Source organism: Equus asinus, chromosome 5 (genome assembly GCF_041296235.1).
Source record: "Equus asinus isolate D_3611 breed Donkey chromosome 5, EquAss-T2T_v2, whole genome shotgun sequence".
Classification (NCBI taxonomy): domain Eukaryota; kingdom Metazoa; phylum Chordata; class Mammalia; order Perissodactyla; family Equidae; genus Equus; species Equus asinus.
In genome coordinates, this window is record NC_091794.1 from 83,839,880 (window position 1) to 83,866,262 (window position 26,383).

A 26,383-nucleotide genomic window follows, 5' to 3' on the forward strand; every position below is an offset into this window, starting at 1 on the left:
TGCCTGAACTTCCTCTTCTATTCTGACCATGTTGTCACTTTACAGATTAGACAGAATCACATGCCTCAAAAATCATGCCATGGCAAGGTCTCCTTAGCATCATAATTCTCTGGGGAGCAAAGCGATACCCTCCTCCACAGCAAGCTCCAAAAACTCAAAGCTGTAAATACCACCAACAGAAGGGGTGGAGTGGCCTTGGGATTTGGGACGCTCATATTGCAGTGGGTAAATCTCACTCTTCATACACCAATCTTCCTGATCAATGCTCTACTCCCACCCTTTCCTATCCTAGTACTTCCTTCATTCCAATTTTCTCACCAGCCATTACCAACCAGCCAAACTCGCAAAGCTGACCAGTTTATCCTCACTGCACATCTCCTTCCTCCCTCCCTTCCTTCTCCCAAGTCTCAGAGAGCCGCCATTTCTTTGTAGGCAAACTCTCCTTCATTCTCAGTTTTGTTCACCTCTTTAACAGAAACGTGACTGTCAATACTTGACAATAACTGCTCCACAGAGGCCTGTCCTGCAGAAGATTCATTTTCTCCCACAACTGCCAATTCCCCAGAGCCACTTCCACACCACTGATCCATCAGCCCCACTCCTCTGCTGTTTGAAGCCCATTCTATCCCCTATACCATCTTCTTCCAATCAACCTCACCATCATCAACCATTCCCTGCTGTCTGCTCCCCTCCACATGGCAGAACTACCTTAACCTTCCCTGACAACTTGGTTCACATTTATCCTCTCCACTTGTATCCTCCGGCATCATCCTCTAATTACTTCAACATATATGCTGACAATATATCTGACCTTACTTGGCTCCACTGACCTCCATCTCCAATTCATATCTGGCCACCACACTACCACATGCTGGGCCTCATTCCTTCTCCAAACACACCTACTTAGCAGTCATCTTTATCAGTCTCTCATACCTCCTAATAATTCTCAACTTTCAATCACTACTCCATTCTTATTTTACTCTATTTATTAAGGACATCTGAGATTACCCTAGTCTATGCTAGATAACATGATTAGGCAGTTCAAGGCTGCCACCACTAATACCCCAGGGACTCTCACCCGCCTAACCTTCTACTATTACATTCACCATGACAGTCTCTAAACCTGAATTACCACCACTGGTAATTTTTCTCCAAGTAGTAGCACATTTAAGAAAGTGGCAGAATTATATAAATCTAGTTCATTAGTAATTCATACAAACTTCACTTAGGTTTCTCTCCCTACTGCCCAGTTACTCTCTTCTTACTGATTCTCTAGTAAAAGCCACATAAGTACCATTCCAAACAATGCCAACACTCTCTCTCCACTTCCAGGTGAATGCACTGTATCTACTTACTTTTCTGGGTTGATAGCCATTCAGTAAGCACTCCCTCATCTGTGTCTCTGGTCTTATTTTCCCATTCTTTTCAGCCTTGAATCCTTTCCTGTTTTGCAAGGAACAATTATCTCTTCTTGCTATAGACCACAGAATTTAGGAATTAGAATGGACCTTAGAAGTTATCTCCTCTAATTGCCTGCTGATACACCAATCCCTTCAACAACAAAGAATCATGTATTCAGAGTTGAAAGGCCTGCCAAAACTTGCACATGTTTACAATATTCTCGACACTTAAAACTTAGAGAATTTACTACTTCATAAGGTAACACCAATTTAATAGTTCCATAAAGTGTCATAATCTGCTTCCTTGTAAATTCTGCCTACTGGCTCTCATTTGGTACTGTTAGAAGTTTTTTTAAAGTCTAACCTATTTAAAGTCACTTAATAGAGTCCTGTATGTATTTGAAGCCAGGATTTTTATTAGATTTGACCACTGTCATTTCAACATATTTTGATGTTTTGATCTTTTTAGACGCTGATTCAGTTATTTAATACCTTCATCATCCTTTTCAAACCTGTCATCTGCAGACTGAATCAGAATCAGCTTGCAAGTACAGTCTTATCTAAATCACTGACACTTTGCTCATACTGTTTCTGTTCTCTTCACGATATGCTACTCTTTTCCTCTCTATGTCTCCAAATGCTATTTATTCTTTAAAATCCAGCTCATTTATTCACTCGTTTATTCTTTGAATAAATCTTTATTAAGGACCTGGCTGCTTAGAACAGCCTGTGTTACACAAAGTCACAGTCCCTACCCTTTAAAAGAGATGACAGCCCAGCAGAGAAGAGCAATAACTTCAATGCAGTTTGATAAGTGCTATAACAGAGGTTAGCATAGAGTGCCCAAAAACATTAGAGAAATGGTTACGCCTACCTGAGTAGGGGAGGGAAACAGGGGAGGTTACTGAAAGTTTCCAGATGAGTGACTCTAACTAACGTTAAAAGATGAGTAGAAGTTAGCCAGAAAGAGAAGGGAAGGCACGAAGTTATTACATGAAGTTTCATCTAATGCAAATCCATGGAGAAAAGACGGAGCTTATGTTCAGAGACCTGCACAGAATTAAGGATGTGTATTAGGTAATGGTGAGACTCGATAGGATGTTAGGGCTAAATCATGACCTTCCAGGACAAGCTGAGTTCAAACTTTATCGTCACGAAAATGGTAAGGGGAAGGAAAGGGGAAGCACTGAAAGATTTTAAATAGGAGAACGACATGATCAGATTTGTGTTTAAGAAAAATTACTCTGGCAGCCTTTCCTGACAATTCCAGTTTTCAATAGTCTCTTTGTTGTCCAAATTTTTATGGTACTTACCAAGTTAATCACTCAATTAGCACATATAATTGTATAGAGTTCTGAACTTTTAATACACTTAATTCTTACATCACTAATGAGATCATTAACTCCTTAAGAAACTATGCTTTATTTTTTTGTATCTCCCACAGCTTCTAATAGCTAAAACTCTACATAATAAGACATAAAACTAAAACAAAAACTTTCTTGATTGGCCAATATATGATTAGAGAAGACTGGCTAAAGAAATATACAGAATAAATCAGAACCAAGTTACCTATAAGAAAACAGTCCAACAGGTAAAAGCCTCAACACCCCAATAAGCATCACCTGTGTGCTGGGACATGCAGACATGATGGAAAAACAAAATTAAAGCTAACTAAAAATTCTGCCCACCACATTTTCACCAACACCAGGCCCACTCTGCTTCCCTATGTTTATTACCTTCATAACCAAGAATAGTCTGTTTCTAGTTTTACAAAATTCTCACTCTGAAGACACAAGTTTCCTGTTTTTCTTTTTAGAATTTCTTTTATTATAAAAATTACATGTGTTTGCTATAACAGGTTAAACAATACATAGATGGAAAGGGAAAAAGTTAATAAATTTCTCTTTAAACTAATCAATATTTTAACGAAGAGGTGCAATTCATGTGATTTCTTTTTAGTCCACTGTCTCATCTATTTTAGACCTGAAGATGTGAGTAGCACAATTGAGTCTTTTTAATTTTACCATGCATAAGTTACTCTGCTTACCTACCAATCCCTTCCATGAGGATAATGCACTAGGGAAACCTGATGGTCTCATATCAGTCTTGCTTCCAATAGCTAAGAAACTGACTTTCAATTCAGGTGGAAGAGGTTTAAGTACTGAATATAATTACTAAGGGCAACATGATTACAAGCGCTTCCCAAGACCAGCCAGCATGCTTAGTGCTGAGCTGTCCGTTCCTCAGAAAAGGGCTTTATAGAACAACTTTGCCTCAAAGCTGGAGGATCCTTTTTTAGGATTCTATGTTGCAGACCCATCAATTACATGAAAGTTCTTTCCTAATTTAAGCATCACGACAAGAGGATATTGCAGCACATAGAGTTTAAGATCTTAATATTTTAGCAAGGAAATTCATCGGGGAAGCCAAAGAGCAACTCTATTACACAGACCTTCAGAATGCTCCAAACAGCTCAGACTTTCAAACTTTTTAATACGTTTCTGGTTTGGTCCCCTACGTATAAATCCTGAATTTAATTCCAGCCCAGCAAAGATCTTTGTACCTAACCCTGGAGGTAGAATTTTCAGAAGGCACCTTACAAGAGAGGAAAATAGTCAAAGAAAAGGTGATATTCCTTTTGATGCTTTTTATAAACTCAGCTGCACCAAAGGCTATGAACTGACAATGGAGAACCCAACTGCTCACTGGGAAATTCTTAGATTGAACATATTGAGGCACCAATTAATCATGTGGGGGTTACTTAATTAGAAGGATTTAATACTTGTTTCCAACTATATTAAGACCACTACAGGCAACCGAGCTACCAATATCTACCCTAATTTTTTTTATTTTAGTTTCACTGGCAGAGATGTCCCTCTCTGTAAATGAGGCAAGTCCTTCCATCTAAACTCTGAATCCACTTTCTCACCTCTTACTCCCCCACATGACCTGGCTTCCAGCCCCCAAATTGACTGAAACTGCTCTCCCCACATTCACCTAATCGCCAGCCCAGAAGACACTGCTGATCATTCCTTCTCACCTTTTAAATCCACTCTCCCTCTTGAATCTGAGACTCCATTCTACCCTGATTTTCCTCCTTCCTCTTTGGTTGTTCTTTCTCCTCTGTTCACTTCTTAAATGTTTGCTCATCCTTAGCCCTCTTTCCTTTTCATTCTGTATTACGGGTTCATAAGATATCCATGGACCCAAGGGTCTGTAGACGGGTTTGGAGAGGGGTGTTGGGAACCACCTAAAACTGCATGAAAAATTTTGAGTGTTATGTACATAGTGGGAGAAAAAATAAAAATCATAGCTTTTCAAAAAAAAAGTTAAGAAGAGCCGTTCTCTATACTCTCCCAGAATGATTTAATCTCCTCCCATGGTTTCAACTACAACCTATACTCTGATAATTTCTAAATCCGTATCTTCAGTTCAAGGCTTTATTCTAAATACCACTCTCATATGTCCAATTGCCTCTTAAAAATTTCATGCTCACCTCACACTCACCTTGCTGAAAACTGAACTCTTCTTTTTCCCCTGCTTCTAAAAGGTTTCCCTGCTATAATCCATTATGGACTGAATGTTTGTGTCCCCCTCAGTATTCATATATTGAAATCCTAACCCCCACCATGCTAGTAACAGAAGGTGAGGCCTTTGGGAGATGATTAGGTCATGACAGTGGAGCCCTGATGAACAGGATTAGTGTCCTTATAAAAGGGACCTCAGAGAGCTCTCTTGCTCTCTTTCTTCCATGAGAGGGTACAGTGAGAAGACAGCTGTCTATGAACCAGGAAGAGGGCTCTCACTAGACACTAAATCTGCAGCTGCCTTAATCTTGGACTTGCAGCTTCCAGAACTGTGAGAAATAAATGTTTGCTGTTTACGCCATCCAGTCTAAGGTTTTACTATAGCAGCCCAAACTGACTAAGATGACATCCTTTTCAATGCTGCCAAAAATCCTTCTGACAAGACTGATCTTGTTACTATCCACCTTAAAATCCTTCAGTGACTCCTTATCCTCCTAATAATATTAATAGTTAATATTTATTGGGCACCTACTTTTGTGCTAAGTACCTTACATATATTATTTCTAATGCTCAACAACCCTGAAAGATAGGTATTATTGTACTAGAAAGATAAAGCCCGAGAGGTTAAGTAACTTGCCTGAGATCACAAGGTAGGTAATGAAGTCAAATTTCAACTCATCTCCACTGGATTCCAAAGCCTGATGCCTCCATTCAGGATAATATTCAAACTTTTTAGCTGGGGATCTAAGACACATTATGATGTGATGCCTGCCTGCCACTCATCCCCTTCCATTCTCTCATAAAAACTCCAGCCTTCTGAACATTCTCACCAGAATGCAATCCTACCCTTGTATTTACTGTTCCCTTTGCATGGAATAGAGTTCCCCACCTCTCTGACTACTCTTTCTTCAGCATTCAACTCAACTATCACCTCCTCCAGGAGCTTTTCCCACCCCTTACACTAGTTTAGGCGATATGCCCCTTGTGTTTATTGCAAGGTATCATAGCTTACTTGTCTATCTGTCCTACTCTACTAGGAGCGATCTGAGAATAGGCCTAGGGTTGGAATGAAAGCCTGCATTTGAGGCACAAAGATCTGTGTTCTGATTCGACATAGCCTACAACACAGTCCCGGTCCATTATGAATCATTAAAAAAGCAAATGAGAGAAGAGCCTCTGCTTGTTTCCCTGAGGGCCACAAAAAAATCACAAGGGGTTCAAAAAGCCCAAGAAGCACCAACCACCTGGAAATCTAAAAATGAGAGAGCTGAGCTAAAAGAGAAGGGAAATAGAGAGTCAGAATGGGCCTGTTCTGCGACCTCATGAAGTTTATAATCTAGTAGAGATCAACATGTAAATAATTAACAATAACACCAAGCAAATAACACACCAGATATAAGCTACACAAAATCATGCGGATAAACACAGAGTTGACTGATTCTGGTAGAGGGGTAGGAAAAGAGTTCATGGAAAGCATGGTGTTTAACTAAATCGTAGATGACAGGTAGCATTTTGGCAGCTCAAAAAGGGGTTAAGGAATTCTAAACCAAAGAAAAAGTATGAGCAGTGGTTTGGAGACTTATAAGTACACAGGATGTGTTTTAGGGAACGGTATGGATACGCACAGCAGACATTTAGCAATGTAATGAGAAAGGGAACTAGCAAGGTCGCCAGAGGCCAAATCACTCCAGAAAGCTGGAGGGAGAAGTATGTCCTTAATTCAGTAGATAAAAGAATATCACTGAAATTTTCTGAAGCAGAGGGTGTTTTGGAAAGATTGATCTGGCATTGGCTTTAGGCCAGACTGCAGCAGAGAGACACCATGAGGTAGAAGAACGAGTTACAGGCCTAGTGACAAACCAAGAAAGAAACCTACGAGCATGAATGAGGACAGAGGCAGCAGGAATGTAAAGAGGGCAGGCCCATCCCCAAACACTGTATAGGCAAAAACAGCCCTTAACTACTGATTAGACGCGTTAAGGAAAGGGAGAGTTCCAGATAATTCTAATGTTTCTAGTCAGAGCAACTGGGAGGAGTGGTACCTTGAGATAAGGAAAACAGAAGGCAGCACAGATTGGGTGAGGGTAGGTTGGGTGAAGTAGAAGAAAAATAATGAAGTATTGGCAGGACCTTAGGTCTCAAATTCAGAAGAGCAGTCAGAATTTAGACTATAGATTTGAAGCTAACAGTTGATAGCTGAGTCTGTAGCAGGCAGAGCAGATAGCCTATTTCAACAAATCTTCCTAAATCACCACTTTGCCCGTATCATCCCTTTATTTGAAATCCTTTCATGGCTCCTAGAAAACCAGGGGATCAGGTCTCAGTCCTTTGTTTCCATAGTCCACTACGACCATTTGAAATTCAATTCCATCTTTTTTCACAGCATCAGGTGGTTGGAGGAGATAAAGACAAGACACTGCCTCTGACCTGAAGGAATTTACAATCTATCTACTCTTCCAACTTTATCTTTAGACTCTCCCCTGCATGCCTCAACTACAACCATTCAGATCTCATTGTTTCCAAACATACCTTGCACATTCTTGCCTTCGTTTACCCTTTTCCCCCAATTGGAATTTCTACCCTCCTTTCCTTGGTTTATCTAATTTAGAGCCTCCTTACAAGGTCAAGCTGAAGTCCCACTTCTCCCTTTTCATCTTTCTGGCTATGCCAGCTACCTCTGGATGCCTGTAGATGCTTGTGTTTATTCGATTTACTTGGCACCAAGCATTCAAAACCTACTGTTAGATATCTCTATATAAAGTCCTATTTCTCTAATTGTTAGATATCTCTATACGTAAATCCTATTACTCTCTCTGAACTTTAGCTCTTTGGAGTCAAGAGCTATGTTTTAAATTTCCTTAAATATCCAACATTTAGGATAATAGTAGGCACTCAAGAATAAGCATTCATTTAATAAATATACACAGAGAACTCGCTATGAGCCAAGGCTATTTCTACAAGGACACTTTAAGATGGTATTTTCAAAGTCAGACTAAGAGGTATTCTCAAATAATAATTAAAAAATTAAAAGACTGTTTTTCAGCAGGGAGCAGGGATTTCCATTCGGATGCGCCTTCTACAGTTACAGCTTTCCTAAATTCTTCGTGCCACATCTGAACCCAGGAGACTTTGTACCACTTAATGTAAACTCAAAGAAAATGGGCTGAATTAAAGATCAAGCAATTAAAATGTGCTTACCAATAATGTATAATGGCACCAGCATTAAAAATCATTCCTATCCTCAGAAGTATATAAGTAAACTTTGGGAGGTAAGTCTGACCTAGATATTTCTTGTGTTTACTCTGTGTCAGGCACTGTGTGAGGCCTGTCTCACTTAGTACTTGACTTAACCCTCACAACTCTAGTAAATATGCATTATTTATCCTCATTTTATAGATCAAATTGATGCTCAGAAAAGCTTATTAATAATTTGCCAGAATTCACACAATTAGTATGTAGCAGAATTGAGATTCAAATCCAAGTTTGTCATGGACTTTTAACCACCACACTCTACTGCTGCCATGAAATTATTAGAAGGCAACACAATGTAGTCCTACATAATTAAGGGAAGAGGAGAGGTGCAATAGGGATTCATGAAAGGCATCTATCACCAAGGGATGGTGCAGACTTAGAATGTCTCAATGAGGATTGAGACTTGGAAACTTAGGGAAGTGATAACCCTAGAAACTTCAACGCAAAATTAAAATATTATGTTATTTCTTAAGAAAACCTGAACTTTATTAATGATAATTTATTCTTTACACTATTGGGAATCAGAAAATACAGGGCAGAAGTTAGATAAAGAAATAAGCCAGGAGCAAGCATGGTAGCAAAAGAAAAGAGCCACAGAGATGGAGGGAGAGGCATCAGATGAGAAGGGAAAAGGGAGAAAAGCTCAGTAATTTCTAAAGTATTAACTGGAGTATCATATTCAGAAAAATTAAATACTTCACAGATACAATGAAATACTGAGGCTTAAGAATCCTCAAAAAACCTTAAAGATAAAGAAATCAAAGCCTGGAGGGATTTAAGAACTTAGATAAGGTCACATGGGCAGAATCAGGTCTATAATTTCGATTTGCTGGCCTCTAGTCTATGGTTCTTACCTTAAAGGACACTCATCTCCCCTCTCTGAGCCTGATTTTCATCTATAAAGTGACAGTTTGGACTAGATGGACCTAGTCCAAACACCAATCTGTGAATTAGCCATATCGAAATCACCTGGGAAGGTTGCACTGGCTAAGTGCTTGAAGACCATGTACCCCTCACGACTCTGAGTTAGGGTCTATGTTAATCCACTTTTAACGAATGCAGAAACCAAGGCATAGAAAGGTTAAGCACTTTTCCCAGTTTAAATAGCTGTTAAGTGCTAGAGCAGGAGCCCCAGGCAGACAGTTTATGTCAAAATCCATCTTCTTAACTATTGGGCTACACTGCCTCCACTGGATTAAGTGAGGTACAATGAGCCGGGAGAATAATGTTTTTGGCTTGAAACTTTCAACAAAGATTCTAGACTCCCTTATAGTTCTCTGTTGATTACAGAAAAAGGGCCCTTTTATCTCCAAGTACTTTCAGATGCAGACGATTCTTTCCTCTAGATCTCAGGAAGGAAATCTCAACGATACCAGAAAGATAAAAAGCTGGACTACATGGCAATAACTGACAAAAATTGACCCTCCGTGTGCCTCAAACATTACTATAGTACCAGCTTTGTTTCTCAAAAAGCGCTTAGCTATTTGGCAGTACCAGCCTAGCAGTCAGCAGATGAGATCGGAACCCTAGTTCTGCTCTCCACTCTGAAGTTGCTTTTGAGGTCCTCTCTTCAGCAAACAAACAGTGATTTCAATTTTAGTGAAAATCTGCCTATCTGGGTCACAATTTTGTTCTGTTTTAGAGACACAGAGTATAAAATCAAAAGATGTTAGCAGACGATCAATCCAGTAGTTCCCAAACTTAGATTTCACAAACCAGTAAATGCTCCAAAATAAATTAGAAAACATAACATAGAGCAGTCAACTTTTTATTTTGCTAAGTGAGGATATCCAAAAACTAACTACCATCTAATAACAACTTTTCTGTAAAATAAAGGACATTTTAATATAAAAAAAAGTAGGAAGGGCAATTTCAGAATAAAGGAAAGTTCTTTTAAGTAAGTTTAGCTTTACGAAAGGCACACTACATTTTCCTTATCTTTTTCATTACATGGAGAATTGAGGAATTGATATCTCATTCCAGCACCAGTCTGTACACCCTATAGTTTGGAAGCCAAGGAAATGTATGGCCAAAAAGGCTAGGCCACTTGCTCAAGGTCACAGAAGATTATTTAAATTAACTCTTCTCCTTCATCAAGAGAGCTCTGAGTTACAGCCAATATGACTCTTCTCCTAGCCTCCAATTCTTCTTTAGGTCTATCCCCAGACCATCTTCAAGCCTTTTTCCCTCCTCGTAGCTGGCAGGAGAGAGTAAGTGTAAGAGAATTAGCAACCAGCCCCAAAGAGGAAACCTAGGTCATGACTCCTCCCTCCACCCCCACCCCATCCAGTCTGCTCAGAGGTGGACTCGGTAACCAACTAACTTCGCTAAAAATATACCCTGGACTTTCAGAACTACGCAACATAATTTAAAAGTGGTTTCCTGATACAGGCAGAAGTGTGAGTATGAATTCAGTCTCTATAAAAAAGTCCCACACCCAAAGCTTAGGCTCTTAACTGCCAGTCACTACAAGCTTATGAAGTTCCGCAGGAAGTAAGGCACCCAATCTATTCCACTGCACATTTTAACAAGCCCAAAGGTTAAAACACCTGGAAGGCTTCAAAGCCCACACATTCCTATGAGTCAAAGAGAGCAAGGGCTATTTGGGATCCTCAGGCCCAGACAAGGAAAAAACTTCACGTACTAACCCATACAGCACATGCGGCAAACCAGGTGGGCGTTGAACTCCTGCTCATCTTGGTAACGGGGCCACATGGCGCCCCTATGTCTGCTGACCCCACCTAAAAGGAGGGTGTGCCAAAGAACCTCCAGCTTGTGGCCTGTGCACCTTCTGCAGCTCCTCAAAAACGGCTGTGAGGTGAACAGAGACAGACAGCCAAAGTGCTGTGCGATGAAGAGAGAGCAGAAGTACAGAGAAGTGGCTCCACCCACCACTTCCTACTGACCTCCTCCTCCCTTTGGGTCAGAGAGGAAGCTCCTCCCTACGGCACTTCCAAAAACTGGGTCCAGGTCTTCAGGCAAATAGCATCCTATTCAAAAGTGGCACCAGCTCAGTGTTTTCAGACCAACAGCAGCATGCGGAAGTGGGAGCTTCATATGCAAAAGTCCAGTTGAGTTATTGAGTAAGTCTGAGCAGGCAGAAGCTGGTCTTCGAATTACCCTCCATTTGCAGAGCAGTGACCTGGGGAATCTTAGAGAGTTGCAGGAGAGCTGGTGAAGTAAACTAGCTTACTGCCAAGTCAGGAACAGTGCATCCATTGCCCAACAATCTGTTCCTGGGCTTGCCTCTTCTCAGGCAGTACATATAAAGTGTTAACCAACTGAGAAGGTCCCACAACGGAGAGACTACAAAGGAACAAGTCCATACACTGTCTGCTGCCAACAGATTCCTAGATTCCAAAGGGAGCTTCATTTCCCCACATTCACAGCTGCCCAAAGTGAAGAATCACAGTCTCTCTCCAATGATTCCACCGAGTTTACAGAGCAGCCCAGCCCCAGCCAGCCTCTCAGGTAGATTAGCATGGCAGATTTCATCAACTTCAAAAACACCCCGTGCTTGTTGCTCCATTCTTTCCCCTCATCCAGCCAAGAATGTCATCCCAAAGCACCATTCCCCTTCCAAGACCCTCCCACTTCGTCCTTGCAGTCAGCGTACTTAACTCAGCTGTGCCAGAAATCCCTTTATCCATCAGTGGAAGGCTGCTTGCTTGTTTGTCCAACTTGTTTTCTGAGTCTTGGCTAATTGTACCAGACACTGGAATGCTGAAGAAACACAATGAAGGGCTTTTTCATTCAGATGGCCCAGCCCATCTACTGCTCTTCACAACTCTGACTCAACCAGGGGATAGAAAAGCCGAGCCTCTGTCGATGTCAGGACAGACCGATCCTGGCCCCACACCACTCAGAAAGGCCCCACTGCAGATAAGGGCCTAATCACTGGCCCTCTGCTCTAGCTCCCTAAATAGAACAACTTCTTCAGGCTAATGCTACTTCCAATCCTGTTCCTGAAGGCAGGGAGGGAGGGGCAGCACCCAGGAAAGCAAGTTTCCAGAGATTAACCCAGAAGACTGCAAGTGAGAAAAGGTAAACACGAGCCTGCCTAGCAGGCCAGTCAGTTTAAACAAGCCCTGTCCCTCAGAGCTTCCTTCCCTTGGAGGAAGGAAGTCCCTCAGAGCTTCCTGCAGCCCCTACTGGGCATCCCTCCCACCTGCAAACTGGTAATAATCCTGATACTACTTACTAATAACGGGACTCACAGCTGACTTTATCCCTCCTTGACTAAGCTCCCAGTCACCCCGATAACCTGTGACAACTCTACTAAGTTTGTTCCTCTTATTAGACTCTTCTTAGTCAGCTTTGGAGAGGAAGGGTCCTCCTAGAATTTACCTTGTCCTAGGAAAAGAAATGCATGAGAAATAGGGGAGAGAGAAAAAAAGGGAATAAACACTCTCTGATTCATATTCAGTAACCTTTTCCCTTATTAGATTTAAATTCCTGGAGTGCAGGGACTGTCTTCTGTCTTCATATCCCAGGCTCTAACACATTTAGAAGGCACACAATAACCTAAGCGAAAACTAATTGAGCATCTGCTGTAACTGTTAATTCACAGGTAATGTACTAAGAACTTTAAACATCATTTCATTTAATCCCAACAACAATTCACTAGGAAGGGTATTATCATTTCCATTTTAGAAATGAAAATACTTTAAAAAGGTTAAACGACTTGACCAAGATTACATAGCCTTCTGTCCAGCTTCAAAGCTATGCCTCCTATTATACTGCGCTGTCTCTGAGAGGGACCTAAACCAGAACAACTAAACTGGGTTGGGGAGCTGTATACATAAGGAGGCGGAATATTCCTGGGAAGGTTAAGAAATAAAAGCACTTGACTATGGCCAACTGGAGATTTAGGGCATATCCCAAATGAATATGTGGGGCAACTTCTAGAAATGCTTAATAACTTTGCAGTCTACAAAAATCAAAATAATCAATTCCGGGTAAGGTTTGAAGAACGTGAACCAAAGCTTGCTTCTTCCTCACTCCCCTGACATCCAAGCAGAACCCATTTCCCCTGCAGGCACTGCAGACTGAGGAAAGAGGGGAGAGTCTCAAGGACAAGGTCAATCTAGCTGCCAGGAGACAGGCCTTCCCTTTAGGATCTTAAGAGGTCTTGAGCCTCAAAAGGGAAGCTGCTGCTGACAGTAGGGAGACAATTTTGATGAAGACAGTCAGCTCCTGATTATCCAGAGGAAACCAGCCACTGCAGTGATTATCCAGGCCATTCCCCTTCTTTTTTGCCCAAATTTTAGTCATTTCATAGTTCACTAGATGTCCAGAGATGTTAGAGGCAGGAAAAGGTGAATCTGGCTGCTATCTGCAGATCTTTAAAATGCTGAATGGAAGGAAGAGATTCATGCAAATATTTCCACACACAGCTAGAAGTTATCCAAGAATTTACAGCTACTGGCTTTCTTATAATAGCACAGAAAATTGAAGCTATACATTTATTTCCTACAACACCAAAATCACCCAATATTAAGGATCTTAAAGCAGACACAGAAGTGTTTCCTTCTAAAGTGTAAGACAATGATTCATAATATATTGCTAACTTTTTATATACTCTCACATTGGCTCCTATCACATTTCTTTCTTTCTTTTTCTTTCTTTTTTCTTTTGAGAAAGATTAGCCCTGAGCTAACTGCTGCTGTCAATCCTCCTCTTTTTGCTGAGGAGACTGGCCCTGAGCTAACATCCGTGCCCATCTTCCTCTACTTTATACGTGGGACGCCTACCACAGCATGGCTTGCCAAGTGGTGCCATGTCTGCACCCGGGATCCGAACCAGCAAACCGCAGGCTGCCGAAGCAGAACGTGCGCACTTAACTGCTGTGCCACCTGGCTGGCCCCCCATCACATTTCTTAATTCCGAACTGTAAAGACAAGCATTTATATTTTGTTTCAGCAGCCCACAGGAAAGCACTATATCTTCAATGATATCTTTTGTGAAAAAAAAGTACAATAACAATAGCGAACAATTATGCAGTCCTTACCATGTGCAGAATATGTTCTAAGAATGAACTCAAAACAACCATGCAGCATTTTAGCCCCATTTTACAGTTGAGGAGACAGAGGCCCAGAGGGATCAATGTCACTCTGCCAGTAGGCGCAGAGGGAGGATGAAAACACAGGTAGTCTGACTGTGGACTCTCAACCAGCTCTCAACCACAATTCCACACTACTTCCAAGAATGGGCCAGATGACTGCACTGCCCGAATCACAGAAAATTAGAGATCTTAGTCTTTTTTCTTCTCATACAGATTAGAAATCTGAAGTCCAGACGAATTAAGTGACCTAACAACACATATTAGTAAGCGGAAGAGCCAGGACTTAGAACCCAAATCTTCTGACTCCAAGTTTGGTGGTCTTTTTACCATACAGCACAAATCTAGACGAAAATATCTAAGGAAGGGGCCGGCCCCGTGGTTAAGTTTGCGCGCTCCGCTTCTGCGGCCCAGGGTTTCGCTGGTTCGGATCCTGGGCGCGGACATGGTACCGCTCATCAGGCCACACTGAGGCGGCATCCCAAATGCCACAACTAGAAGGACCCACAACTAAAAATACACAACTATGTACTGGGGGAATTGCAGGAGAAAAAGCAGAAAACAAAAAGAAGAAGATTGGTAACAGTTGTTAGCTCAGGTGCCAATCTAAAAAAAAAAAAAGCTAAGGAAAGAGAAAGATAAAGTCTCCACTTTGACTAAAACACCTAATGTTTTAGTTATTTGAATAAAGATATATTAGATATACGACCATTTAAATATTTATTATTTGCCTATTATATGCTTAACAAATTTTTAGATCATACTAATGGAGGATGCCCAGCTAACGTCATAAATGGCGGAATCAAAGTTCAAAGCAATCTCAAAAAAATACACCAACTTTCATAACACAAAATTTAACTAGGAAACCTTGAAGTCCTCTGCTAAAGCACAAGAAAACCAAAGCACAGCAGTCTCTGGAGGGGAGATAACAACAGTTCATGTACAGGGTTTGGCCATTTTGCAACTTAAATCTTAAGTTTAATATGACTCAATAGTGTGATGGAGCTGCTTAGAAAAAAAAAAAAAGTGACACAATCCTAGTTTGTACTCCATATGTTCCAGATCCAGGAATTATAACTGGTCCTCCTAGTGGTGTGTTAGAAATGGAAAAAAATCTTAAGAGACTGGATTGCCTGAGCCTTTCATTTTACAGATGGTGAAAACAAGACCTTAGGGAAAAATCTGTCCTTTCACAAACACACAAAAAATTCAAATGTTCTTCTCAAGTAACTATAAAGCCCTTGTCCTGTTTATACTATCACAACATGGATATTAATAAAGTAAAACTCAGGGCAACTCTATATCATTCAGGTAACCTATACTGAGCATCCCTCAGGCCACATATCGAGCTAAGTCAAGCCCTGTAAGTACACAAATGAACATGGTTCCTGCTACAGCTTATAGCTAACGCGATCTTAAGTCCTTCATTTATTTGTTCAAGTAACATTTACTGACACCTATTTTGTCTCAGACACTTGAGAAACTGAGATGAATGAGACCCTGTTCTTAAAGATCTCACAGTCTAATAGAAACTAATTAGTGGGGAAAGAGAGACAAGCTAAGCAAGATGACAATACAGGCTTGAATAAGAAGTATTACGAGTGCTACTGGAGCACAGAACAGGAACTCTTATTTCAGTCAAGGAAGGCTTTCCAGAAGCAATAACTACTTACCTTGAAGAGCAAGATCAAGTAGTCCAGTTGAAAAGAGGGTACAGGCATTTCAGCTAGAGATCTACAAGTTTTTCAGTGATGTGGAACACTGGGTGTTGGTAAGGCCAAGACAGGAAACAAAACGAGTGCAACAGGCAGGAGGCAGATCACAAAACACTTTGACGTCATGCTAAAGAGTCTGAATTTGCTTCTAAAAGCAGAGGGGAAGCTGTGATGGATTTTAAGCAGGAATGACAGATAGCCCTGTATTTTAGAAAGATCACTCTGGCTACAGTCAGAAGACAGATGGGAGATTGTTTGAGAATGGGGGAAATAGATTATTTCAACAATCCTAGAGAGAAAAAATGAAGATGCAAACTAAAACAATAGGAAGTTTTGGGAACAATGAGATAAAATACATGAAAGCAAGTGTGGACAGGGTGTGCTGAAAACCACTTAAAATTCCAAGCACTAATTGAGCACTAAATTCTGTCTTGTAGGTATTATGTGGCTTCAGTACAAACTGTGTCTTCCTGTATCTTGTTTACATCTGCTGAAGAGATGGTGACATGGGAACGTAGTTGTAAAAGCCATGTACTTATATAACCAAATCTCACCAATGGACCCATAACACCTAGAAAAAACAACTAAGAAACAGTAATCAGGGGCCAGCCCCATGGCAGAGAGGTTAAGTTCACACACTCCGCTTCAGCAGCCCAGGGTTTCGCTGGTTCAAATCCCGAGTGTGGACATGGCACTGCTCATCAAGCCATGCTGAGGTGGCATCCCACATGCCACAACTAGAAGGACCCACAATTAAAATATACAACTACGTACCGGGGGGCTTTGGGGAGAAAAAGGGAAAATAAAATCTTAAAGAAAATAGTAATCAGTAATTCCTTCCCAACGTTTCTGCTACACTCCTTTCACCTCTCTCTCTCTACATGTACACACGCACACACATACATACACACACACGTACACACGGCTACATTTTCAAAGCAAAAACAATCAATTCAACTGTCCAAAGGGAGTACTAGAATGATAAGGAGTTAGGAAATCATATATAGCAATGGAAAGGGAAGCGTCTAGGCTAGCAAAGATAGCCTTCCAATATAAGCAAGCCTGACATCCAGAAGAGGGAGACTTGATCTTTGCCAGGCAGAATTTGGACTAATGGGCATAAGTTACAAAGAGGCAACTTTCAGCTTAAAAAAGAACTCCCCAGTTACCAATAAAATGACTAGTCCATAGGTTGTATGTTTTACAATCAGAGACCCTCAAGCAAAGGAAGAATGATTTCTGACAAGGGTAGTATAGAGTAAGGGGTTGGACTGGTTAAGATGCCCCTCCAACGCTAAGGGCAAAACAGAATATATTATTAACTTTAAAAGTGGAAGAAGTCACAAATCTATACAAACATAGTAGGGATTTACTAGAACACAGTATTTTAGAACCACAGCACTGAAAGCAGAACCTCAGAAACCATCAAGTGGTTTTTCAACTCTTACAGAAGACTTTTTCCAAACATATCTAAGACAGAACATATAAAAGCAGTATTTAATAGCATAAATCAATTTTATAGGTTCAAATTTATGTTACTTATTTCAAAGGCAAATGACATAGCCAATCAGGTAATTTTTATTGAAATTAGAGCTTAATTAATTACAGTTATATTAGCCTCAGCATTTGGTTTATTTCTATGTTGTGTTCTACTCCAGAGAACCATTTTTTTTTTTTAAAGATTTTATTTTTTTCCTTTTTCTCCCCAAAGCCCCCCAGTACATAGTTGTATATTCTTCGTTGTGGGTCCATGTAGTTGTGGCATGTGGGACGCTGCCTCAGAGTGGTTTGATGAGCAGTGCCATGTCCACGCCCAGGATTCGAACCAACGAAACACTGGGCCGCCTGCAGCGGAGCGCGCGAACTTAACCACTCGGCCACGGGGCCAGCCCCAAGTGTACATTTATAAGCAGTATAAATATATACACAGAGATGGTGGAGAAACTTCATTCTGGCGATGTCCAATTGGCAGGTAGTACATTAGGAGTGTACACATTATTTTTAAATACACTTTAAAATAGATGTAATACATCTTAAAAATTGAAATTATAAGTGCAGAATTTCCTAAGTACCTCTATGGAAGCTTTGGTATCCATAGTCTCTAACTGAAAAACCACTGCTCTAATTTTACAGATAAACTGAACATAGCACATTCCCAATATAACTATTAGATACTACAATCAGTCGTCTCATAGAAACAAAAAGCTTTTATAATGTATTTTTACTTCAATGTATTTTATGGCTGTTTATAAAATTAGTATTTCTAAAACATAAAAAGGAAAGCACTTACAAGATAAGGCTATGACTCCTAAGTTCCATAGAAGATCCTATACTGAAGATAAACTTTTAAAATATTAATCCATTAGTGGTTTAGAAACATCATTACCATAATTCAGGGAAAGGAAAGCAGCAGTCCCCGCCTAAATGCTATTTCTTTCTCATTACATATGAAATGGCACACAGGGCCAAGGAACTCATGCCTGCCTCTTCCTTTCTTTCTAAGCTCAAATACAGGCTCACATTTCAGGAAAGTGACTTTGGGATACCTTTTTAAACACACCACCACACAAGCAAACATATTTCTAAATGTCTGTTTTTGCTGATACACACACACACACTGGGATCTGAATATTCAGTCAAAAGCTTTTCTGGCACTTACTGGAAAAGACACTGGGGAATGACTGAATCTTATTCTAATTCTGTCAAGCATTCATGAACTTTTATTAGAAAGCTAAGTAACAAGTCATCAAATCTCCAAATTAACTTGTAAGATACAAAGTAACAAGAGTCTCAATACACTGGCTTGAAGGTAGGAAGCGATCACAATGACAGTACTGAGGCAATGAAGGCACCGAGATCCAAGGGTGTGTTCTGCAAAAAGTTAGACTTTATTAATCCTCAACTATGGAGATTTAGAATCCGCTAAACACAGGGCTGATCCCTGCTCTGGGTGTTTAGAAGCCAAGGGAATATAATGGAACGAACAGCAATATGGGAAGAAAGAAGGGTCTGCTACCATTAAAAATTTTTTTAAAATATCAGGGCCTGAATCTTTGGGGAAAAGAACAGTTAACTTCCTTGCATTGAACAGGATGGCTTGGAGACACACAGAGAGTACACTGTGTGGCTGCCTGAGGGGAAAGGAACAGTTTCAATCATATCAAAGAGAACAGGGGCCAGTCCCGTGGCTGAGTAGTTAAGTTCGCATGTTGCTCTTCGGTGGCCCAGGGTTTCACTGGTTTGGATCCTGGGCAGGGACATGGCACCGCTTGTCAGGCCATGCTGAGGCAGCATTCCACATAGCACAAATAGAAGGACCTACAACTAAAATATACAACTATGTACTGGGGGGCTTTGGGGAGAAGAAGGGGCGGGGGGGGCGGGGGAAGAAAATTGGCAACAGATGTTAGCTCAGGCGGCAATCTTTAAAAAAAAAAAAAAAAAAGAGGCACCCTAGTGTTATAAGACACACCTCAGCAAGGACACCACTAGACCCTTTCTTCTCACTGGCCTTTCCTCTATCTTTTCTTACCCCAATATACACCAAATCCTGAAACTTCTCTAATCCCACTCATTTTCCCACATCTATACCTGGAGGAGAGTGATCAAGTTACTGTACGTTTTTGGTTTAAAAAAAGTTTAAAAAATCCAAAAACCACTTTGAGATTGGAAAAGTCAAGAAAGGAAGGGCTTGATTCTCTGAGGAAGGACAAAAGTCAGCACAGATGCCACTTCCCTCAGCTTCAAGCCCAGACATCACCTCATCAAACCAGCACCCTCCAGCCAGGCGGTTTCACTGAACAAGAGCGAGCCTGGATCCCAAACTGGTCCCAGGGCTGCCCGGTTTGCTCAGCAGATCCACACACAAACTCACGACTCACAGCACCCCAGCTGAGAGGCTGTACTGGCCCTTTAAGGAAAGCAACTGGGAAGACCTCCGTCACTTACTCCACCCTCAAAACCCCCACAGCAGATCAGAAGAATAAGGGGGCACCAGTTACCTGCTTTGCTTCTGGCACATCTCTTCCAGTATAGAACACCAGCGATTCCAAGAACGTGAGTCAAAATAAAGATGGTTGGTGGCAAATAAGATGAATCTAAGAGAGGCATTTCCAGGCCTGTCCTTTCTCCTCCCCTGAGTTAGCCACAGCCCACAGCTCTGCGCAGGCCTCTGAATGCCTTTCTCCTGAGGTTACTGCTGTCCTGTACTATCAGCACAGAGGCAGAGGCCGGCAGCTCAGTGGTGTCAGAAACTTCCTGGCAGCTTCTCCTCCATCTCACCACTGACTGTTTTTCAGCAGGCAGTAGTAGACGGGGACTAAAATCGTACAGTGTATCTCAAACAAAGCCCAGGAAACAACTGGCTAGAGGGGGAGGGGAAAGGGAAGGAGGAACCAGGAGAATGAAAAGGAGCCCCTAAGCTAGTGCTGAGCTGACTCAAACTCTATCTTTGGCATCCTCTGTTCAGCTTAAACAAACAAACCTCAGACTCTTCTGCAAGAAGGGAGGGTGGCTATCAGAGGACGTCACACTCAACTTTTCATTCCCAGCCTGGTTGTAACGCCAGACTTCAGGATGAAGCCAAAAGAAAAAAGTCACAGAAGTACTAGGGAACCACTTTCAGGGAGGAGGCAAAGTACATAAGGATGTATAAGCATCCACAATCATCCTGGTACAGTCAGAGGGCTACCTGTCCACACCCGCAGCCCAGGAGGAAGAGGCAAGGGACCTGAACATCACTACAGAGAGGAACACAGACAGAGAAAGCTGCATGAAACAGACCTGACATCAAGGCACAATGAGGATGAGCAAGGAGAACAAAACTGTTTCATGAGTGTGTCTTAAGAGATGAAAACTCCACCTGATTTCCACTAGCTGCCCAAGGGGACATGAGGACATGCAATCACAGCAGAAAACAATGCTTTCCACAAAACTAAGGCTTGCTTGCAAATGAAAACTTGATATGGATGTTATAGCAGCAAGTGAAAACACTTTACCACTACACACCTACTAGAATGACTAAAATTAAAAAGACTAATAATATCAAGTCTGGGCAAGGAGGTGTAGCAATTGGAACTCTCATACACTGCTGTTGGAGGTGTAAATTGGCACAATCACTCTAGTTTGGCAGTTTCTTACAAAGTTAAGCACATACATACCAGATGACCAAGCAATATCACTCCTAGGTATTTACCCAAGAAAAATGAAGACATGTCCACACAAAGACTTGTAAGTGAATGTTTATAGCAGCTTTATTCAAAATAACTAAAAACTGGAAACAACCCAATGTCCATCAACTGCTAAACTAATGAACAAATTGTGGTGCATCCACACAATGGACTATAACACAGCAGTAAAAAAAGCACAAACTACTGATACATACAATAGCATGAAAGAATCTCAAACGCACATGCTACATGAAAGAAGCCAAACACAAAAGGCTACATGCTGGGGGCTGGCCCAGTGGCATAGTGGTTAAGTTTGCACACTCTGCTTCAGAGGCCCCGGGTTTGTGGGTTCGGATCCCAGGCATACCTACATACTGCTCATAGAGCCATGCTGTGGTGGTGACCCACATACAAAGTAGAGGAAGACTGGCACAGTTATGTTAGCTTAGGGACAATCTTCCTCACCCAAAAGAAAAAAAAAAGGCTACATACTATATGATTCCATTTATTTGATGTTCTACAAAAGCAACACTACAGGGACAGAAATCAGATAAGTGGTTGCCAGGGGGTGGAGGTGAGAGAATGGAATTGACTACAAAGGAACTTTCGGGAGTGATGAAGTTCTAAATGCTAATTGAGGTGACGGTCCCACGACTCTATACAGTTGTCAAAACTTACTGAATTGTAGACCCAAAGGGTGAGTTTTACTATATATAAATTATACTTCAATAAATCTAACAAACCCTTTTATTTAAAGGCTGTAAAGAAGTTTGCACGATTCAAGTTGAATATGCAAAGGTCTCATAGTACCACTGCCCCTCTCCTCATCTGCTGTTCCGTGAAGAGATATTTTACAAAATGAAGTGTGGACATACAACATAACACAGAGAACCCAAGAGCCAAGAGCATAACTACGTACTCTGCGATGCCCAGCATCCTTCACTCAGGGAAGGGTTATAGCCTCACCTCTCTACCAAACTAGCTCTTTATTTCCATGGTGTCTTTTATCCTATGGTATATAAATATGCTATAGTCTCACAAATAAGCTTTAAAAATGCAAATTGCTTTAATATCTATAAAATTAGGGTTTTTTAAAAAATAAAACAGAGGTGTTTTAGATTTGACCAATCTACTAACAAAAAAGATAATAAAGGGCCCTTGATGGGAGAACCAGTATAATATGAACATTGTAATCTGGCATCTAGATCATCTACAATTTTGTGCTGACCTACATTTCATCCATGTGCCAGGCCCTGTTCTAGGTACCGGGGACACAGCAGTGAACAAAACAAAGACCTTGCTCTCACAGGGCTTATATATCAGTAGGGGAAGACAGAATATAACAAACAGATAAATATATGGTTTGTTACATAAACGCTATGGAGAATACTAAAGGAAATGAAGAGAAGAAGGGAGTGCCAGTGGGGGAAAGTTTACAGTTTTATGTATAGGATGGTCAGGGAAGGCTTCTCTAACAAGATGACATTTATGCAGAGACCTAAAGCATATGAACAAAAAAGCCATATGGCTATCCAGAGAAAGGACAAGCCAAACAAAGAAAAGAGCAAGCACGAAGTCCCTGAGGCAGAAGTATGTTTGGTGTGTTCAGGTAACATTGAGGAAACTAGAATGATCAGAGCTGAAAGAAAGAAGGGGTGTGTCAGGAGATGAGGCCAGAGAGGCAAGTCAGATCACCTACGGCTGTATAGGCCATTTGTAAAGACTTCGGCTCTTTTTTTTGGTGAAGAAGATTGGCCCTGAGCTAACATCTGTGTCAATCTTCCTCTATTTTGTATGTGGGATGCAGCCACAGATAGCTTGATGAGCAGTGTGTAGGTCTGCACCTGGGATCCAAATCTGCAAACCTTGGGCTACGGAAGCAGAGTGTGTGAACTTACCCACTATGCCACCAGGCCAGACCCAAGACTTTGGCTTTTATTCCAAGTGAAATGGGAAACCTTTGGAGGGTTTTGTGTGAGAGAGTGACATGATTTAATTCAGATTTTAAAAGGACCACTCTTGCTACTATATTGAGAACAGACTATCGAAAGGCAAGAGCAGGAGCAGGGAAACTAATTATAATGTCATTACAATAATCCAAGTGAAAATTGGTAGCTGAGAAATGATATCTATGACCAGGGTGTGGTGGTAGAGATGGTGAGATGTGGTGGTATGTTAGATAAATTATAAAGAAAGAGTCATCAGGATTTGCTGATAGACTGGATGTGGAGGGAGGAGGGAAAGAATAGAGTCAAGAGTGGCTTCAAGGTTTCTGACCTGGGAAACTGAAAGAACAGAACAGCTATTTCCTGAGATGGGGAAGACTGCCAGTGAAGCAGAGGGTTTACGGTTTGTTGGTGGTTGTAGTTGTTTGGTTTTTTGGGGGGTGGGTAGGAATTCCCTTTTGTACATATTAGGTTTGAAATGCCTAGTAGACATTCTAGCAGAACTTTGAATATACAATTGAATATATGAATCTAGAGTTCAGGGAGAGACCTGGACTGGAGTTTTAAAGCCAGGAAACTGGATGAGATCACTAAGGGGGTTAACAGAGAAAGAAGAGCTCAAGTTCAAGGATAGGCCCAGGAAATCCTCCAAGATTACATAGGGAAGAAGAAGAATCACCAAAAGAGACTGAAAAAAGAGAAGCCAGTGGATTAGGAAGAGAACCAAAAGGGCATGCTGCCCCAGAAGCCAGGTGAAGGAAGTGTGTTAAGTAGTAATTAACCATGTTAAAGCTGTTAATGCGTCATGATGAGGGTTGAGAATTGACTATTGAATTTGGCAATGTGGAGGTCGCTGTCTGACTTTAACAAGGGTGGTTTCGACAGCATGGCGGAGAAGAGGCCTGACCAGAGTGATTCAAGAGAGAACAGGAGGAGAGGAATCAGTGACAAGTAAAACAACTCTTTCAAGGAAGTTTGCTGTAAAAGGGAGCAGAGAGAGGAATGTAGGGTCAAAAGAGAATTTTTCTTCAGGCTGGCCCAGTGGTGTAGCCGTTAGGTTTGCATGCTTACTTCAGCGGCCCGGGGTTTGCAGGTTCGGATCCTGGGCGTGGACCTACAAACCACTTATTAAGCCATGCTGGGGCAGGTATCCCACATATAAAGTAGAGAAAGACGGGCACAGATGTTAGCTCAGGGCCAATCTTCCTCAGCAAAGAGAGGAGGATTGGTGGCAGATGTTAGCTCAGGGCTAATCTTCCTCAAAAAAATAAATAAATAAAATGTCATTTATTAAAAAAAAGGAATTTTCCTTGACATGTAAAATGTAATCATGTTTGCTGAAGGGAATAAGCACTAGAGAGGGAAAACTGATGGTACAATCCAGTGGAAGTTAAGCCAGAGCTTCCTCTGGAGCAGGGCTCTCTTGGGAAACAGAGCACTTCATTCATTCATTCAATTAAAATATATGGAGCATTATGTTAGCTTCCCTTCCAAGCGAGTCTGCCGTCTTTAATCGTTAACAGCTCAAGAGCGCCTCCAAAGTGAGAAGTGTGCCATCGCCTGTCAACAGCTCTACCTATTCCTAAGGAGAGAATCTCGACTTCGACACTAAATGTGACAGTGGTAGTGCAGTCTATGTCACCATTGTATGACTCTTTTTTTGCAAGCTTATAAATATCTTCACCATATTTTCATTTCCCAAAGTGAAAGCCATTTCTCTGCCTTATTTTGCTACCAGAAGCCATCGCAAAACTGTCTTAAATAGATAATAATATATCATGCTTGTGCCATTCAAAAGTACCTAAGAAATTTGAAGGAAAAAAAGTCCAAAGTGCTCAAATATCAAGATACATTCTTCATCTACCCTTATTGAAGAGGACAATGAAAGGTATTCAAAGTAATTTACTCTTCATAAGATCTTTATAAGATGACATACTATACTTTGGATACACCATTTTTCTACATTTGACAGGAAAAAGTCTGTTTCCAGTCTTTGTGTACATGTATGTATGTACGTATATTTGAAGGAAGAAAGAAAAGGAGGGTAACTGCCTTTGTGAAAATAAAATTAATTTTTCACTCAGCAAAACTAAGATGGATCTGTGTACTGTCATTTACAGGAAGTGGTTAGAGGCTGGCAGGAGGGATTGCCTAGTTTTCTTTTTAGAGATCATTTATTACACAAAGAATGAGCCATTCAAAGTCATATTTAGCACCCCCCAGGATATCCTTTGCTAACAGCCAATGGGCAGGGACCTAAATCATCAAACAAGTCTTGTAGAAGCAAGACTCGGAACTTCATTAAGATTTTAGACCTGCTTCTCTTTAAGATTACTTCACTCACAAGAATTTAGGAGGGTCACCCACAACCATTACCCACAAGAAATCTCAAAACAAGGCAACACCCCAGAATCACTTTAATATCTGTGACTGAGATGAAAACAAGCTTGTGAGAAGGGAGACTGTATGTTTTATTCAAACTGCCATGGAGTTATCCTTGGTCTCAAAATAACTGACATCCACCAGCATCATTACTTCAGCAGATACAGACTTAAAAACTTAAGATCCATCACGATTAAAAGACTGAAATCTAGAAAAATAATGCTTACAAAGAGAGAAGACTTTTTTTAAAACAACAAATGCACTTGAGATTAAAAATTCGGTAGAGAGGAGCCGGCCCCGTGGCGAAGTAGTTAAGTTCGTGCACTCCGCTGCGGCAGCCCAGGGTTTCGCCAGTTCGGATCTTGGGTGAGGACATGGCACCACTCATCAAGCCATGCTGAGACAGCATCCCACATGCCACAACCAGAAGGACCCACAACTAAAAATATACAACTATGTACCGGGGGGACTTTGGGGAGAAAAAGGAAAAGTAAAATCTTAAAAAAAAAGTTTGGTAGAGAGATTTGCATATGACTGCTACAACTAGAAACTTTGGGCTTCTGGGACTGGCAGGATGTAGGCATCAAAGCCTGGCCCTGAGCTCTTGTCATCTGTCTCCACTCATGAGTCCAGAGGGCATCTAACTACAGATAGGCAGAAGACGTGGGCTTCACAGAAGCTAATTAGGAGACATCTGTGACTCCCCGTCTCAAAGGTTTAGCAATATGGTACTGAAACAATAAACATGCAAAGGCTCAGAATGGCTACAAAGAATTTTCTGCATACCCAGGTTTTACTGAATACAACAAAGTTAGGAAAATCTCCAAATTTCTTGCTCAATAACCTAAATGCCATGAGCATTTTAGCAGCATGGTAATTACAAGCCCAATCTGAAGCCAGACTGCATGGGTTCAAATCCACACTCTATCATA

General features: G+C 41.2%; 1 protein-coding gene across 19 annotated transcripts in view; it reads right to left on the reverse strand.

The window, feature by feature from the left end:
- MACF1 (microtubule actin crosslinking factor 1) overlaps nucleotides 1-26,383 on the reverse strand; it is a 321,924-nt gene that overhangs the window by 200,599 nt on the left and 94,942 nt on the right. For 2 of the 19 annotated variants that reach the window (XM_070510280.1, XM_070510279.1), the window contains exon 1: nucleotides 19,957-20,162. The exons of 13 other annotated variants lie outside the window; for them this stretch is intronic. In XM_070510280.1, coding sequence (XP_070366381.1) covers nucleotides 19,957-20,065 — 109 coding nt within the window. In that variant the 5' untranslated portion in view covers nucleotides 20,066-20,162. Of the gene's footprint in view, nucleotides 1-10,827; nucleotides 11,870-19,956; nucleotides 20,245-26,383 lie in introns of those variants that run through there. 4 more of the 19 variants (XM_070510282.1, XM_070510284.1, XM_070510287.1 and 1 more) reach the window with 4 other exon arrangements.